General features: G+C 33.8%; 1 protein-coding gene across 1 annotated transcript in view; it reads right to left on the bottom strand.

Moving 5' to 3' along the window:
• Positions 1 to 859: 859 nt before the first annotated feature.
• LOC131060117 (uncharacterized) overlaps positions 860 to 17,059 on the bottom strand; it is a 48,763-nt gene continuing 32,563 nt past the window's right edge. The window contains exons 4-6 of the mRNA XM_057993222.2: positions 13,632 to 13,752; positions 13,279 to 13,413; positions 860 to 1,327 (exon numbers count right to left, since the gene is read on the bottom strand). Coding sequence (XP_057849205.2) covers positions 1,108 to 1,327; positions 13,279 to 13,413; positions 13,632 to 13,752 — 476 coding nt within the window. The 3' untranslated portion in view covers positions 860 to 1,107. The remainder of the gene's footprint in view (positions 1,328 to 13,278; positions 13,414 to 13,631; positions 13,753 to 17,059) is intronic.

Genomic DNA, 17,059 nt, shown 5'->3' with positions numbered 1-17,059 from the left:
TCAAGTGCAATGTAGTTTGCCCCTAACGCCTAACCATGCCTCACAACAATGGTCTAAATATCACAAACTGACAGTCTAAAAATGCATGTTTTATAGCATTCAAGAATCCATGTACACCTTAATGACATTTTGCAGCATAAACAAGACTAGTGAGAACAACTTTTCAACCAATAATTCAATAGTAACTCAACTATTTATTTATGATAGCCATAAAGACCTTGGACATTTTTATCATACCCATTAAAATAATCCGATGATCAATCATAAAAATCTTATTTGAAATGATAAAGTCGTGCCAAGATATTAGGACAGTTGACCTATAGCCTTGTTCAAAAGGGGTGTAAACAAAATCCATTCATCTAAAACAACATACCAATAATAGCTTATATAGATGTTATAATGATAGCAAACTTCTATTCGATGGAATATACCGATGGTTAATTGAGATGATGTCTGAAACAACGACATAACAATAAAAGGATTTTCATCTCAAGGTTTATAATAATTTATTCTTTTTTCTTCACTAAAGATGTTAACAGTTACAATAAGCATGTTCACTCAATTACGAATACCTATGCCATCTGTATAGAGATCAGTAGGAATTTTTCTACAAAATCAACATAAAAAATTTTGGAGATGCTTTTATATTTCCACCAAAACTATTCTACAAAGATGAAGTTGAGAGTTCTCATGAGACCTTTTTGGTCCAACAATATTGGATCACTTGTAATGTCAGAAAAGCAATATTTGATATTTGCACCATAAACATTCCATGAACAAGGTTAAAGCCCTATCCAAACCATATTAATCTACAACAAAGCAACTCAGGTTGTAAATATTTAAGCATATTGACAATAAATGAGCTTAACAAGTAATATCATGATTGAATGAGAGATTTGCAACAGAAAACCAATTGCCTGTTAGTCTTTTTATCATGTCTCCATACGTTATAGATTTACATATTACTTACATAAAAGTATGAATAACAACAGTTCATGATTGAATTATTTTGCAAAATGACCAGATCTCAATTTAACTCTTCTATTCCCCTATTGAATCAGAAAGAGCTGCTCCAGAATTATTTCCGATGCCAGCTCAATAGTTCATCTAACTCAATTCACAATGCAAGGCACGTAAAGACATCAGCTTGCGCTCAACTTCCTGCCAATTACAAACCCTTGTAATCAGGGGATGCGAAGGACCCTCTGGAGTCTTACTCCATGGATAACTATAATCCAGATCAAATAAAAGTACTTCAATCCCTTCCTTGGCACACTCAACAGCGTATCTTGGATTGTCGTCTATAAGTAACTCCACTCCCAGAGACCTGTCAATTTCAATTAATCATTCTATCCAAAAATAAATAAACTTCAGGCAAAATACAAATTTATTATCCAAGCAAACAATCAGGCATAACCAGTAGAGGAGCTTTAAATAATATCTATTACAAAGATAAATTAACAAAGGAATGGAATTTATCAAAAAATTAACAAACGAATGGAAAATTAAGAGAATTTCTCGTTTGTAGAGAACCATCATTACCATGTTTTCAATTCCTGTGTTTAAAACCACAATTAAGTTGGAATTCTTTTCATAGAGAAAATAAAATAGAAACTAATGGAATGTGGTTCTTATTTAAGGATATGAAAATCAAATAGAAAATGATGGAATGTGATTCTTATTTAAGGATGGAATGTAGATTTCTTTCCAGCATATAAAAAGAATAAATTCAGATGTATTCAAAATGAAACTGTCAAGGATAAGGACATCGGCATTAACTTTATACAAGAGATGAAAATAAACAGAAACAAAATACAGCGAAAACACCTTGAGGTCAAGCTCACAACAGAAATCCATCATGAGAAAAGCAAAGTTGCATGGACACGGATAAGGTATCGGATATGGATACAGCCATTTTTTAAGACCCCCAATATGGATACAGCTGGATACGACATTCATAAAAAACAGATGCACATATTTAACACAATTTTCATAGTTATTAGAGGAGATATTCATTACTTCAAAGCAATATAGACACAAAATTGCTACATAAATAATTATAAGTTGATTAACAATTTACAATATGCAAAAATAGTAGAGTTACATTGGAAGATAACCCAAAAAAATGGGTTGCTGAAATAGAAAAACATTTCATTTTTCTTTCTCATTTGGTGTAGGTTTTGTTTATACCAAAAAAAAAATTAAAATTGCATGAATGAAGTTTTTTTAAATTAAATTTAGAAAGATTTATGACAAATTTTAAAAAATTCAAATCACATGGTATCTGGCACATTTGGAAAATCAAAGGTTTTTTGGGCACACATGGGTACAGTATCTAGGCTGTATCGGATACATATCCATTTCAGATATGGGGATAGGCACGGCGGCTTAAATCACACATACTAAGCTTTGACTTCTAGGCTCAAGAGTGTTAAACACTCACAGTTGACTGACATTCTCTAGGCTAAATATGTTCTTAGTGTGTGTGGTTTAAGGCTGACCGGATAGCCATGCCCAGGGAGTGACAAAGGAATATCTGGCTACCCTGGAGAAAAGATACCATAAAGTAGGTATAGAGTTACCATTATTACAGTAAACAGGGGCTTCTCATTTAGAAGTCTCTAACAGATTAACTTCCTCTACATATCTACCCTTATTCTCATGCCTTCATTTAAAAGAAATCGATGGGAAGAGGTTGAAAAAGTAGCCAATCAAGTAAATTTCCATGGAAGGCTGATTGTGACCATTGAATAACTTATCAATAAGCAGAAATTAGAATCCTTGATCTCGGGCTGTAAAAAGACAAAAGATCCTAAATTACCTTAACTTGAGAATGACCCAAGTTAAGCTTATATACTTGGTATGTACTAGGTATTATGTACACTAACATACCCCTTACGATTAACTTTCCAAGGGAAGGAGGAGGAAGCATGTGCTATCAAATCCTTCATCTTGGGCAATATAAAGACAAATCTTAAGTTGCCTTTACTTGGAGAGTGACCCAAGTTAGGCTTATATAACTTGGTATGTACTAGATATTATGTACACTAACATGCTCCTCAAGATTAGCTTATACAAAAGAGGAAGGAAGGAAGGAAGGAAGAAGTATATGCTATCCCACACCACCTCTTCCTCCCCAAATAACTACTTTCACACCCAACAAAGTCCGAAGACGCAAAAAACTTGGCCTCCACAATAGCCAGAAGTCAATTGTCAATGTCAACAATGTTATCTTCTGTTAGGCATAAGCATGGATCAATGACCTGATCAAGGAGGAGCTGTCAAATGTAGTTCATATCGATCTTAACGTATTTAGTTCACTGGTGCTGGACTGCATTACTACCAATATCAATGGAACCTTGATTGTAACACCAACAGATAGATCAATCTGCATGGTGAACCCAAACTCTTAAAGAAACTATCAAATCCATATAGACATCTTGGCAGAACAAACTGCACCACAATACTCAACCTGTGTGAAAGGAGGAGTGATCAAAATCCATTTATTTTCTAAATCGAGTGATATAGCTCCCAAGCAACTTCTCATGTTCGCATCATCAGCCCAATGAAAAGCCAATATAGCCCATTAATGCAAGTGAGCCCCCTAAAGTACCTCACATATACTGGAGAATTCATTTTGCTGCTTTCCAGTGGCATTCTCGTGTGTATCCTGCATCGACCAAGAGACTACGCCAATGGCAAAGTAATATCAAGACAAATGTTAGTCAACTAAGGCTGCCAACCAAATTTCTAAACAGGGCCACATCAACCTTAGGGAAAGTGCACTGTGCTTTAACCTTGGCTCCAGATTGAAAATATAAGGGGGCTGGTTTTCAAATTTCCACGTGAAATATGAAGAAGATTTAAGGCACACTTGGACTAAGAAATGAAAATTCAATTCAATCAATCAGAACCATCAAATGCAATTTAACATTTCTGATCATATATGGATGACCCCCCATCATCATGATGTCATCAACATGCAAGACACAAATGAGTATCCTTGCCATGCCCTATACCTGATTGCAACCGCTATTTATAAAAAACTCAATTATTATTAAAAATGACAACTCAAAACAAAAATAAATAAAATCAAACTAAATCTGTCTAAAGCCGACCCATCCCAGGGAGAGAAATAATTATTGTCGGATTACTGTAATAGGCCAACCTGGCTAGGAAAAAAAGAAATAGATATCAGCAGTGGCTGACTGGAATAGGGGATTAAGCAACATTTAAGGGCTGACTAGAAATGTTTAAAAGAAGGAATAAAATTGGATTAATATTTGAGCCCACCCCTATGTTTAGATGCCCAAGCCAAAGACATATAAAATAGTAATTACCCAGGTTTAGAGAAGGAAGGAAAAAAAACAGAAAAGGCAGATCTAATAAGGCAGCGATTTGCATTAAAAACAATAATTATGTTTTAGGCAGCGATTACCTTGAGAAGACACAGTGTTTGGTGAAAGGATAAGGAACGTGTCCATTCATCTTATTTGGAAGATATTTAAGGAGTTTCATTTGAAGGGAGGAGCATAAGAAGTCAATCAGATCAGATTGGACATTGATAATAAATTAAGTATACAGAAGTTCGAACATATGTTGTGGTTTTGTACGAGTTCCTTATACATAGCATAGTATAATTATTTATATCTGCTCGTTGCTGCCTAATAGTATGTTATTGTTTATGACTGATATATATATAAATAGATAGATAGATAGATAGATAGATAGAATACATGCCATAATGTAGGATTCTTTATATGTTGTGCTTAATTATTCTAATCAGCCATGATAGGGACAATGAGGGGTTACAAGGAGGGAAACAGCAATGAGGTCCTCTTCTAAGTACACCAAATGGTGGCGACCGAATGGTCCCATGAGGCCAAGGTAGCACAAGGAGTGTTGCCCTTGGGCTTAGGAGGGAAGAATTCTCAGAACACCCTACTGTAGTCGTCTTGACTTTCCTATCATGATTGGCCGTGAAATTAAGGAATTCAGATCATAGGGGAAGTTAAAGGAAGGATGGTGAGGGGAATGGCTATGGGAATCCTCACTAGGTACGCCACCTCATGCTGGTGACCGAATGGTCCCTTGAGGCCAAGAGGGATTGAACATCCGCTCTTGGGCCTAGGGTAGAGGAACATTCAAGCACCCTAACATACCCTTTATCGTAGCCTCACTATGGTTGAGATCCATCCTTAAGTTATGTCTATCTTATAATCAAGTTAATGTTCTTAAACCCTAGCAATGAGAGCTATGTTTTGCTTACTATTTCTAACAATGATTTGTCTAATTATGTTTTCAATAATTATCTAACATGTTTGCAAGAACTCAATTTGGGTGATCTAAGTTGGTACATAACCCTATTCCATCTCCTACTTCCTTGGAAATTTGATTTTGCAGCAAAACAAGGGTATTTAATAAAAAGGGACATTACAAGTGGCATCTGAGCATGATCCTGCCAGCCTGCAGGGTAAGAATAAATCGATTATGCACTCTAATCAATGAGAATGGATACATTTACTCAGTCCAAAAATATGACAACTAAATGACAATGACAAGACAATATGCGAGATTCTTGAACATAAGTGTATTTGCGTGTATACTTTGCATCTGCATATAATCATGTGTATGTTTCATGTTTTCAAGTGTATGCCCCGTGTTTGATTCATACCTAATGAATTGTGATATGTCTACTCCATGAGTATCTATGATTACTGTAAACATATTTCTATCATCATGGGATTTCTATTTATGGTTAATCTAGAATATGAGAATAACAAGAGTGAACCAAAAGAGATTTGAATTTATTCAAGAAAGAATATTGCATTTAAGGTTAGATGTGCATCATGCTTCCAGTCCTTTCCTCAATTTATGTAGAGTTTGCCCTTGATTTGTCTATAGGACCAACTGAAACGGTTCTTACACTTACAATTGATGAGAGAGAACTTGTCTTAAGATTACAAACCTTGCAAGTTTCCAATCATTAGTTGGGATCAAAGATGAAAAACTCTTAATCGGCAATAAATCTTTTAGCCCAAAATTTTTTAAAAATTGGGACTAGGCAAAAAATCGGGAAAAAATCAGCAAATTTTTTGAACATTTGAAAATATATAATTTTTTTAAATATTCTTAAAAAACACACATCACACTAAATTTATAGAACATAATAACATGTTGCTGGTTTCCATCATATATAAAACATATATAACACTGAAGATACTTGTGAGTTCCTTGTGGTCGCTATAACTCAAGGCTCAATGATCCAAAGTTCAAACTGATGCCTTTATTTGATTCTTCCATGATGGGCTCTGCCGCTCTACCCTTTTGATCACACTAGACTCACACTTTGCCCTGTCAAAGACAAAGGCAAAGGCTATCGGGTCCCTTAACCGTGATTTTTACTTACGACATCTATCTGCAAGCCCTTTCTCCCACAAAAATAAACAAGACACGTTGTTGCATCAAAACATGTTATCTACCGCTAAGTCACAAAAATTTGAGTTTGAGTTCGACAACAATTAAATTCATATGAAAATCGAGAGTATAAAATTTGGTAAAAAAATTCGAAATTAATTCATCTTACACAAATTTAATTTTTTAAAATATAGATAAAATATTCACAAGATTATCAAAATGATTTAACATTGATAAATAGATTAAAATTTGTTCATAAAAAACATTTAAAATTAGTATAAATTAAAAATTAATTTAATATCACATGCATAACATATATTATATATTTATTAAACAAAATCACCTTAAATTATATCAAATTCTAAATATATATATATATATATATATTGTCATATTTATTAATTAATAATCATAAACCTTACATATAATATTTTAAACATATGTAATATTATATTAATAAATAAGAAATATTTAACTTTAAATATAATTATATTAAATATCAAAATATCAAAGTTTAACTATAATAAATTCCTAAATTAATAATAATAAAAAAACTTCTGCTTCACATATGGTTTTAAGCTATGACAGAAATTACCAATCTATAGCTCGACGCAAAATGTTGCAGAATCGATCATTCAACGCGAAAAGCCCGCTGCCATATTTTGACGCGATAGTGAAGACAAAAGACGCAGCTCCAGGAAAGACTAATGAAAACCCACATAAAGGTGGAACCTTGGGAAGGCGGAAAAAGTCCTCGCTAACACTTATGAATCAGGAAAAAACGACTATAAAAAAAAATAGGTTTTTAGTTTAAAAGGAGCTGCGTTTTTTTAATGGCGATTTTTTATGTTTTAAATCGCGAATTTGCCCTATTTATTTCAAAATAACTCTGCCCAGTTTTTTTAAAAACTCTGAAGCGATTTTTTCACCGATTTAATCGGCATCGGTTTTGACTTGCGAGAAATCGCAATTCACACAATTTTTTGACGATATTTTATCTATGTAACTCACACTCAAATTGAATAATGAAACATCTAGGTCTTAATTCAAATCTACAACTTATGCTAATATCAGAGTAGCAAAATGAAAGGTGGGTTACGAATTAGACTCCGTGATCATTCAACTATTGCTTGAGGACAAGCAATTTTGAGAAGGGTGGACCGTCATGCCCCTAAACCTGATTGCAACCGCTATTTATAACAAACTCAATAATCATTGAAAAGGCCAACTCAAAACCAAAATAGATTAAATCAAACTAAATATGTCTAAGGCAGACCCAGCTCAGGGAGAGAAATAATTATTGTCAGATTACTCTAAGAGGCCAACCTGGCTACAAAAAAAAGAAATTAATATCAGCAGTGGCCAACTGGGATAAGGGTTTAAGCAACATTTAAGGGACGACTAGAAATGTTTATGAGAAGGAATTAAATTGGATTAATATTTGAGCTGACCCCTATGTTTAGATGCCCAAGCCAAAGACATATATAAAACTAGAAATGTTTAAGCGAAGGAATAAAATTGGATTAATATTTGAGCTGACCCCTATGTTTAGACGCCCAAGCCAAAGACATATAAAATGGTAATCGCCTGGGTTTAGAGAAGGAAGGGGAAAAAAACAGAAAAGACAGATCTTAAGGCAGCAATTTGTATTAAAAAAAGTATTTATGTTTTAGGCAGCGATTACCTTGAGAAGACACATTGTTTGGTGAAAGGGTAAGGAAGGTGTCCATTGATCTTCCTTAGAAGATATTTAAAGAGGAGTTTCATTTGAAGGGAGGAGGATAAGAAATCGATCAGATCAGATTGGATATTAATAATAACTATACAGTAGTTCAAACATATAAGATATCATATGAGGGTTATGCTGCATTCCCATTTGATCACCTCTATTTGACGATGAAATTATTAAATACAAGGAATTTTAACTGTTTATCAATGTTTCCACCTATACCTGCAAGCTGAGTTTTGATGTCCTCCAAAATCTGTACATGGTCACCCATCAATTTACCTTCCAGTAAATTTAAAGAAGAAACTTTGATTCTCAAATAGAGTATCCTATTCTGATTTGAGTCAGCAAAAGAACTCAACTGCTTGCATGCAGCACGTCATTGTCTGTATCAGCAATAGAGAGAGAAATATCATTACTGACAGAGCTGACAATGCACTAAGGCTTTTAAGGTTAGACATATATATCGTGGTTTCACAGCATCCCAATGATTCTTTTGTATTTTCTTTCACATCTCAGAACCCTTCCACCCTAAAAAATTTCATTCCCAAACTCCAAAGAGCATCAGTATCTGTCTTTTAACTTCTGCTCCTGAGTTCAATATGAACAGTACTCATTCTTGAAAATTTAAAGATTCGATTAAATTTCTGAGAATAAGGTTGCAGCTGAGGAATCATTACCTTGTAGTTCAAGGGCAGAGCCAGCACCACGACGACAAAGAGAAGCAGGACCCCAACCATCAGTAGCATGTATATGGCAAGGAGAGAAATATAAATATAACTTGAACAGAATTGGAATATTTGATGAGGATTTTCAATCATTTTGTAATTCATATCATATTCTCAGATGTTGCATTCACATGTTGATGCCATCTTGTCTACACACTCATTTAATTTGTTTTCCAGCTGTAATTTACATAATATTTATGTTTTCTGAATGAATTCAATTAACTTTTTAATTTGCCGAGTCATGGAGTCCAAATCAGAAGTGAGTCTGCCAAGTTTTTCTAGTCACAAGTTTTGGAACTTTGATAATACCTTTATATAGCTGTGCAGTTTCAAGCAGATGGACCATCATATGGAGCTGCTCAAACACTGCATACATGTAGCAAGACTCGGATGCTTATATCTATAATGTCTCCTGCAGATCTAGGGTGGAAGCTATATGAAATCCAATTCACCTCTAATACTGTGCAACATCAAAAAAGTCCAAAGCTAATTCCTAAAGAGTTGCTGCAATTAATGTTTTTCCATTTATCTGTATGCCAGCAAGTATCCATACTATCACAAGAAAATATAAATGCTTGATAGCATCACATCGGCATAAATGATAAAACCAATAAAGGATGTAAATAATTTGTCACTAAAGCAATTTCTTCTATCAAGCCTAGCACTAGTGGTGGTGGAGAGCTCTCAACTCACAAAGACGTATCCATGTTACGACTAAGGAGAACATTACCCTAACTCATGAAACCTCTTAAATTATGAATAAGATCTTTCCACAGTTCATAATTGTTTTATATGATTTTCAAAACTAAGCTGTGTTAAATATTTTTGAATTAACGTTTCAGATCATACCATATGATTCCTCATCAGAATAAGCGATCAATTATGCTGGAAAATTTGCAAGATTTAGCAGGTACAAACAAAAGAAGGTTTAATAAAAAAATAAAAAAATAAAAGAAGGGTCAGCCAGCAGCAAAGAGAAAATAGCCGACAATAAAACCAAAGGAGCAATAAAATACAACAAATATGCAAAGTCAAAGCCCAAGATATAAGGAAAAACACAAGGGAAAAGAAGTACGGACAAAGAAATACAGCAAAATGGAAAAAGTAAAGAAAATTGAAATAACAAGCCAAAAAATAAACAAAATAAATGAAGGAAAAAACAAAAAGAACAGACAAGACAAAGAAGGAGAAATAACAAAAAACTCTCGGAACGAAGTAAAGAGAACCAAGAATGAAAAGAAATGAACATAAAAGATAAAACTAACGAGAAAAAGGAAAGGACAAACATGAACACAACAATAAAAATAACAAAAAACCACAGGAAGGAGAAGACACGATAAGAGAAGAGGGCAAAAAACAAACCTAAAGAAACCTCAAGAATAACAAAAACATATACCAACCTACATATTTATTGTCATTTGCATAACAATACATGTATTAAAGAGTGCACGAAAAGAGAACAGAGAAGGAGAGGAAAAGAGAAAAAGGGTTAAACAAAAGAAGACCGGAGGACTAGGTCAAGGAGTAGGAACAGACTAAACGGAGAAGAAAGTGACGAAAAAGAGGACATGAAGGACGAGAGATAAAGCAGACAGGAGAGGAAAAGATCGATGGTAGGGAGAGGTGGCTAGGTTCCTGAGATGAGCAAGGGTTTCCAAGAGAGGCTCAGAGACCAACCATCATCATGATTTAGTTTTGGAGGGTGGTTTATAATTCATCTATTATCCTGATGAGGGATCACATGTTATGATCTAAAATGTCGATTCAAAAACATTTAACACAGTTTAAACCAGAAAATCTTATCAAACCTCTTAAATATTAATCTATCATTAGGTAGGCAATCTCAACTAGGCCATTCAACTGCATGACAGTTAAATAAGAAAACCCCAAGTAGCACCTCTCAAGACAACTTAATCCATGCATGTACTTGTCGATATAACAAATGAACTTGTGGTTTCATTATTCAACATTTGATACAATGACATCTATTTGTCTTCTGACAGTTACTGCTCAATATCATATAATTATTGATGCTTAATAGTAATGCGAATTACTGGATCACTACCTACTTCAGCTTTTTGTATATTCTTCACAATAGAAGATTTTACTGTGGAATGTATTGCTTCCTTAAAAACTTGGAATGTTCCACTTGTGCATGCAATACACCATAATCTTCCCATACTATATTTAGTTTCTCATAGAATTGAATTCTCAATTTAATGCCTTTACTACTGTATCAAGACAATTTTTCTAGTTTGTTTCCAAACTCAGAAAAGACTTTTGTTCTAACAGAGAAGTACTAAAGGAAAAGGACCATATATTACAAAAATTTCAGTGCTATGCACTAAAGAAATAAAGAATGTAAACATAGCGATGTGTATAACTAACATAGATATCTTAAAATATGTGTCTAAAAGACACAGATATATCATTCTTGAGGCAAAATACATCCTGCCTAAAAGATGCTAAGAGAAATCAAGCTCAATAGGCACAATAGGCACCTCAAGAATGATATATCTCAGCATCTTTTACATAAATGTACTTAAGAGTTAAAACATCTAAGCTCGTTTAAAATATTTTTTGATTAATTTATTTACTTTAGACATGGACACATAAATAAGATAGTAGGGCATTAAGCTAGTTTATATATTTAAGAATTATTTTATTATATTTATTTAAGAGTTATTTTATTTTATTTAAGAGCTATTTTATTTCCTAAACATACATGAATACATAAATTTTATTTATATTTATTTTATTTATTGAATAAAGTTATTATTATTTACTTAAGAAATGGACACATAAATAGATAAGTAAGATATAGAGCTATTATATTTTACTTAAGCCACAGATACATAAATGGGTAAGTACAACATTGAGCTATTTTACTTAGCTAAGGGCTCATTTATTTACTTGAGACTTATTGTCTTTTATTTAAAGCACTATTTTATTTACTACATATATGGACACATAGATTTTAACTTCTAGTTGAGAACTATATTATTTCTCAATAATTTTGATAAATGAAAATAGGTGAAAATTTATAGCCAGAAAGTAAATATTATCAAAACATGCACACAACCATATAATGATTTGGAAATTTTAGCAAAACTAAAAATTATTTTCACTGTTTATTTTTCTGCACTCTTTGTATTTTATTCTTCTTGCTTCATTGTTTGAGCTGTTTTATTTTTTATTTAAAATATCAGCATTATTAATTTAAGAGATTTCTTTCTACTGATGCCATTACACTCCACACTTGCTCCCACTGTCAGTTATGCCTGTCAGCATAATAAACAGTTAACCCTGAATAAAAAGAGCTAAATACAAAAAAGTCCTGTTAAGGAAGAACCACTTCAAGGAGGTATCAAGCTGAGAAAGACAAAACCAAGAAATCATGATAAGCCAAGGAGAAATGCTTCAACTATGATATTGACTCCTTTCTTATCCCTTCTACTGAGAGGCACTGTAACAATTAGTTTCTGGGGCCATCAGGGATCTTTTCCTCCTATAAACTATCTTGCCTATTCATCTTTCACCTCCTTTGTTCCATTGCTAACCCTCATTTTGTCAAACCTTATGGTCATTCTCTTTCTATTTGATGCAGATTGTTGTACAATATAACTTATCAATTATTGAAATAATGTGTTTGGTAGTAAACAACATTGTTATAGTAACCTGTCACTCATCATCCAATCTCTCAGCACATCATTCCTCTTTCCTTTGAAGTATTTCAATCAGGTGACCATGAAATTTCCAATCCTTAAATTATTGCTAGCCATCAATCCATTTCATTCCCTTAAATGTCAGAATAGATTACAACTCTCCTCAGGACACAGCTGGGATCTTTTCAACTCTAAAATGTTGTCTGATGCTCAATAGTGTCAACATCAAAAAAGCCTTCGTGTTTTTTATATCTTATTGCATTGCCACTGCAACAATATATATAATACATATAGAGTTGTCCTTATATGGTAAAGGGGGCAACAAAAAATGCAGTAAAGCAGATCAAAGAATGCTCTTGCTGTTTAAAAATCAGTGAAACACCGAATAATTTAGGACTCATATAAATATTATTAGTGTGAATGAGAAAAGCATCAGAAAGAATTTGTGTAGAACGATATTTAATTGATCTTTCAAGCACTCTTTGTGACCACCATTGTGATTACTGATTACTACCTGGTATGGTTTCAGTAGAGTGTTTCTCAATATGTAAATGATGTAGAAAAAACATGTAACATGCAGTTACTTGTAAAATTATACATCAGCATTTCACATAAACTCACCTTCTGCAACTGATATTTTCATTAAATTAGAATTTGTCGGGATGGCACAATAACAAATATCAATAAGCAAACATACTACAATAAAACATAGGTATAGCATAGGAAAGCTTCACTAGTTTACTTGCAGATTTCGGATTTTGGTCTAGCTATTCCTTCCAATGCAAAATGATTTCCAAAGTGGACCTCGCTAAAAATTCCTTTGAAATGTTTTGCAATCCATTCTAGACTAGGCTCTCTGATGACATGCTGTCGTGATCTGAACCAGAAAGATTACATCATCAGAACATTAAAATATATCGGTCTACAATAAATCCCAAAATAAAAATCTATCTCTGAACAAAAATACATTTAATCCATTTTAGACATTAAAAACGCCCTATTATAAAACAGATTGATAGGAGCAACTATCTCTAAAGAGACTAAACATCAAAGCAGCTTGAAAAACAAGATTTGTAACCCGAGTCTTGAACTCACGTAACTACCACCAGTTTGCAATATGATGACAGTCGACTCAGAGACTGATATGCACCAGTAATTGGTAAGATGCCATTGTTAAAATGCTTTGATTCAAAGAAAGCATGCACCCGATGATTTGCTGCCAGAAAGTAAGGATCACACAATTTAGTTCCAACAGAAATTTCAATTTGATTTGCTATAAAAAATAAAAGAATTAGTATCCATTACAATACCAAAAAACTTTGGTGAACACAGGCATTAGCATCTTAATACCTCATGCTAACAAGACTATATTAGGTAAGCACATCAAATCAAAATTTCAATAAAATTAACTATATCATCTTGCAGACTTTACAATTGTAGTTCAAAAGGTGCCTACTTTAATTGAGAAAAATTGAGTAGGAAGTGCACAATACAACTGTCTAGACTCTTGCATGGATAAACCTGCAAGTTATACTAGAAACTAGAGAGTATCCCAGAAATGAGCATATTTCAAGGATATTTGCCCTTTGAAAATAATCTTTCAAATAGTCTTAAAACAGTAAATATAAAGGTTTGTAGCAAAAAGAGCATGGTGGTGTGGGAGAACAATCCTGACATATTCACAAGGCACTAGGATCAAAAGGACACCATAAAAGCCTAAATGCTTAGGTCCCAAGGCTTCCAGTGAATGCATCAATAAAACAGATTACCATATTTGTGCCGGTATATATGCCAAAACGGTGTAACAACCGCCACACAAAAAAAAAAAAATAGCCAAAAGGAGTAATGATAAGAATAAAGCCTCGTGTACAAGACCAGGACCTGTTCATGATAGGAAATCTCGACAGCCATACTACCAGAAATTCCAAGGGAACACTTGTTTCAGCACCAGGAAACACTTTAGATAATGCAAATTCTGGGAAATGATTAAGAAACTATCACAAGCATTTTGATGAAAACAATGGAAATTGAATCTTTTCTTAAAATGCTTACACTTCTTTAAATACAGAAAATCAATAAAGATGATATATAAATTGGTACCAGAACTAATGGCTGGACTTGTAGAGAAACAATGCAGTACACCAAAAGGACTAGAGAATAAGTAAGACATATTCTCCAATGATATATAATAAAAATGGTGGATCATTCTAAATTTTCTTGCTTTACTTTAGGAGAAGATGCATTTGAGTAAAAACAAAGGCATTAGAGAGTTAATGGGATGTCTGCAAAACAATGCAAGATGGAATTAGCATAGGGTATTTAATGACCCCTGAACTAAAAATGAGGAATAAAAAATCCTTAATTGCGTTGCATACAAGGATTATGCCAAACAATTATGAGATGAACAGTTAGTTACATTTTCCATTGGCACTTCAGATGTCAACTGTTTAGTGTTAAAGTTAACAAATGTCTTGGACTCAAAGGATGTGTATTAGATGTGTTGATCAAACTGCATAGTAGCCTAAACTTACCTTATAGATTACATGAAAAAAAACCCAAGAAGCTTCCTTTATTAATATCAAATTGTATATTTCAATATTCTTATACATTTTGTCTCCATTTTCCTAAGACTTGAGGTGTTTTGTTTCTGTAAACATTCTAGGTTCTGCAACCACATCCATTCCTAGTTTCAATTAACTTGGGTGTAGGAAAGTGCTGCATCACCAACTAGGCACTTGCAGAAAAAACCCAACAGATGGAAGAGAATCTTGATCATGTTTATCATCTCCTTTAAGCTTGAGAATCAGGTTTCACACTTCCCATCATGATTGTTGTAACTTGTCTAGTATGTGTGGTTCAAGCACTATTGCCAACTTGAAACTTGAAAGTTTAGAAACTAAGGCAGAGACCTCCTGAAATTCATGGCCTAAGACATGCACTTAGCAATCAAACAAACCAAGGCTATGAATGCCACAATCAATAGGCTTATCTAGCAAGACCAGGAAAGAGAGTGCCTTAAGGACTAACGTAGGTACAAGAAGTTTGTTGCCATGATTATTGAGCTTCTTTTAGTTTGTTGTGACCAAAGCATGGTGTCTTTTTGTTGAACTTTATCAAATGTACACTGGGCACTTCCATGATCAACTGATAGGATTATAATCCAACATAGACAAATTTATATATTTGGGACTGATTTTCAACTCTTCAGTATTTTCCGTAAAAAAAAAATGAATAACCATCAAAAATAACCCTCAAATTAGCCAGATTTCAAGTGAGTTCAACAGAAAATAGATTTTTTAAAAGATTTTCATATTTCCAGGGCAACCTCATTTTAGGATATAATCAACAGTGCAGTCCTCTCGACTATTGTATCCATATAAAAATATCTTGCAATGGAGAAAGAATATCATCTACTCTTATGTGAAGCTTTATCCAATGCTTTTGAGTTTGAGAAGCTATCAAGAGCTAATCTTGGGAGATAATCTTGTTAATCCATCCTCTCAACCTCATTTTATAACATAATCAACAGTGCAGTCCTCTCTGCTATTGTATCCATATGAAAATATCTTGTAATGGAGAAGGAATATCATCTCCTTTTATGTGAAGCTGTCTCCAATGCTTCTGAGTGTGAGAAGGTATCAAGAGCTAATCTTGGGAGATAATCTTGTTGAGCCATTCTCTCCCCTTCTCTGAAAAGCTATCTCAAAGAAACTAATTCCTAAATATGTTATTATCCAAGGAGCTGCAGAAGATATCAAGAGCTAATCTTGTTAGTAACTTATTCCATTTCTTGTGCAAACAAAAGAAGCTAAGTGATACAGAAGCTATCTCAAGATGCTATCTCCAAGAAGCTATCAAGAGCTAATCTTGCTAAGTTATTTTCAGTGTGGGACACTTGTGCTTTTGTGTGCAAGGATGCTATCGCTAGAGTGAATAAACATTAAGAAAATCTATTTCTGTGTGCAGAGGCCCTATGCTTTTAAGTGCAAAGAAGGCAGCAAGTGGCATGTAGGCTAGGGTTTAAAAATAATAACACAACTCACAGATGGGTATTGGGTAGCAAGAGGGCTCTTAGATCGAGTATGCACATAGATAACTAGAGGGCACTACTCAACAAGCTGGGACTTGAAATGAGTCCGATATTCTAATAGGAACAGCTAACCACTTAGCACCTCTATATCAACAACAACCAATAAGATCATGTGGAACAAGTGACTCCACATGAGTAGCTTTGTGTGGCTCGAGAGCTCTAAACCCCAAATGCTAATCATTCTAACGCATTTTAATTCTTCGGTAGGACTCAAAAAGCCCTTGACCCTTAGGATTCAACCTCCAAGAAAGCAAATTCTTCTCCATTTGGTCAAGCAAATAAAGGCCCTATAGGTCAACAAGAGCACTCAACATATGGATTCCAATTCTGTCAAGCACATAACTTGTGTTATATCGAGTGCTCAACCAGTAGACCCTATAGTCTAATTGATCTTCAGACATTAAATGAATGGCCTCCCCTTCTCATCCATATA

The sequence above is a fragment of the Cryptomeria japonica genome, chromosome 3, assembly GCF_030272615.1.
Source record: "Cryptomeria japonica chromosome 3, Sugi_1.0, whole genome shotgun sequence".
Taxonomy (NCBI): Eukaryota; Viridiplantae; Streptophyta; class Pinopsida; order Cupressales; family Cupressaceae; genus Cryptomeria; species Cryptomeria japonica.
Note: the sequence above shows the minus strand (reverse complement) of the source record. Positions and strands in the feature narration are given on the sequence as shown.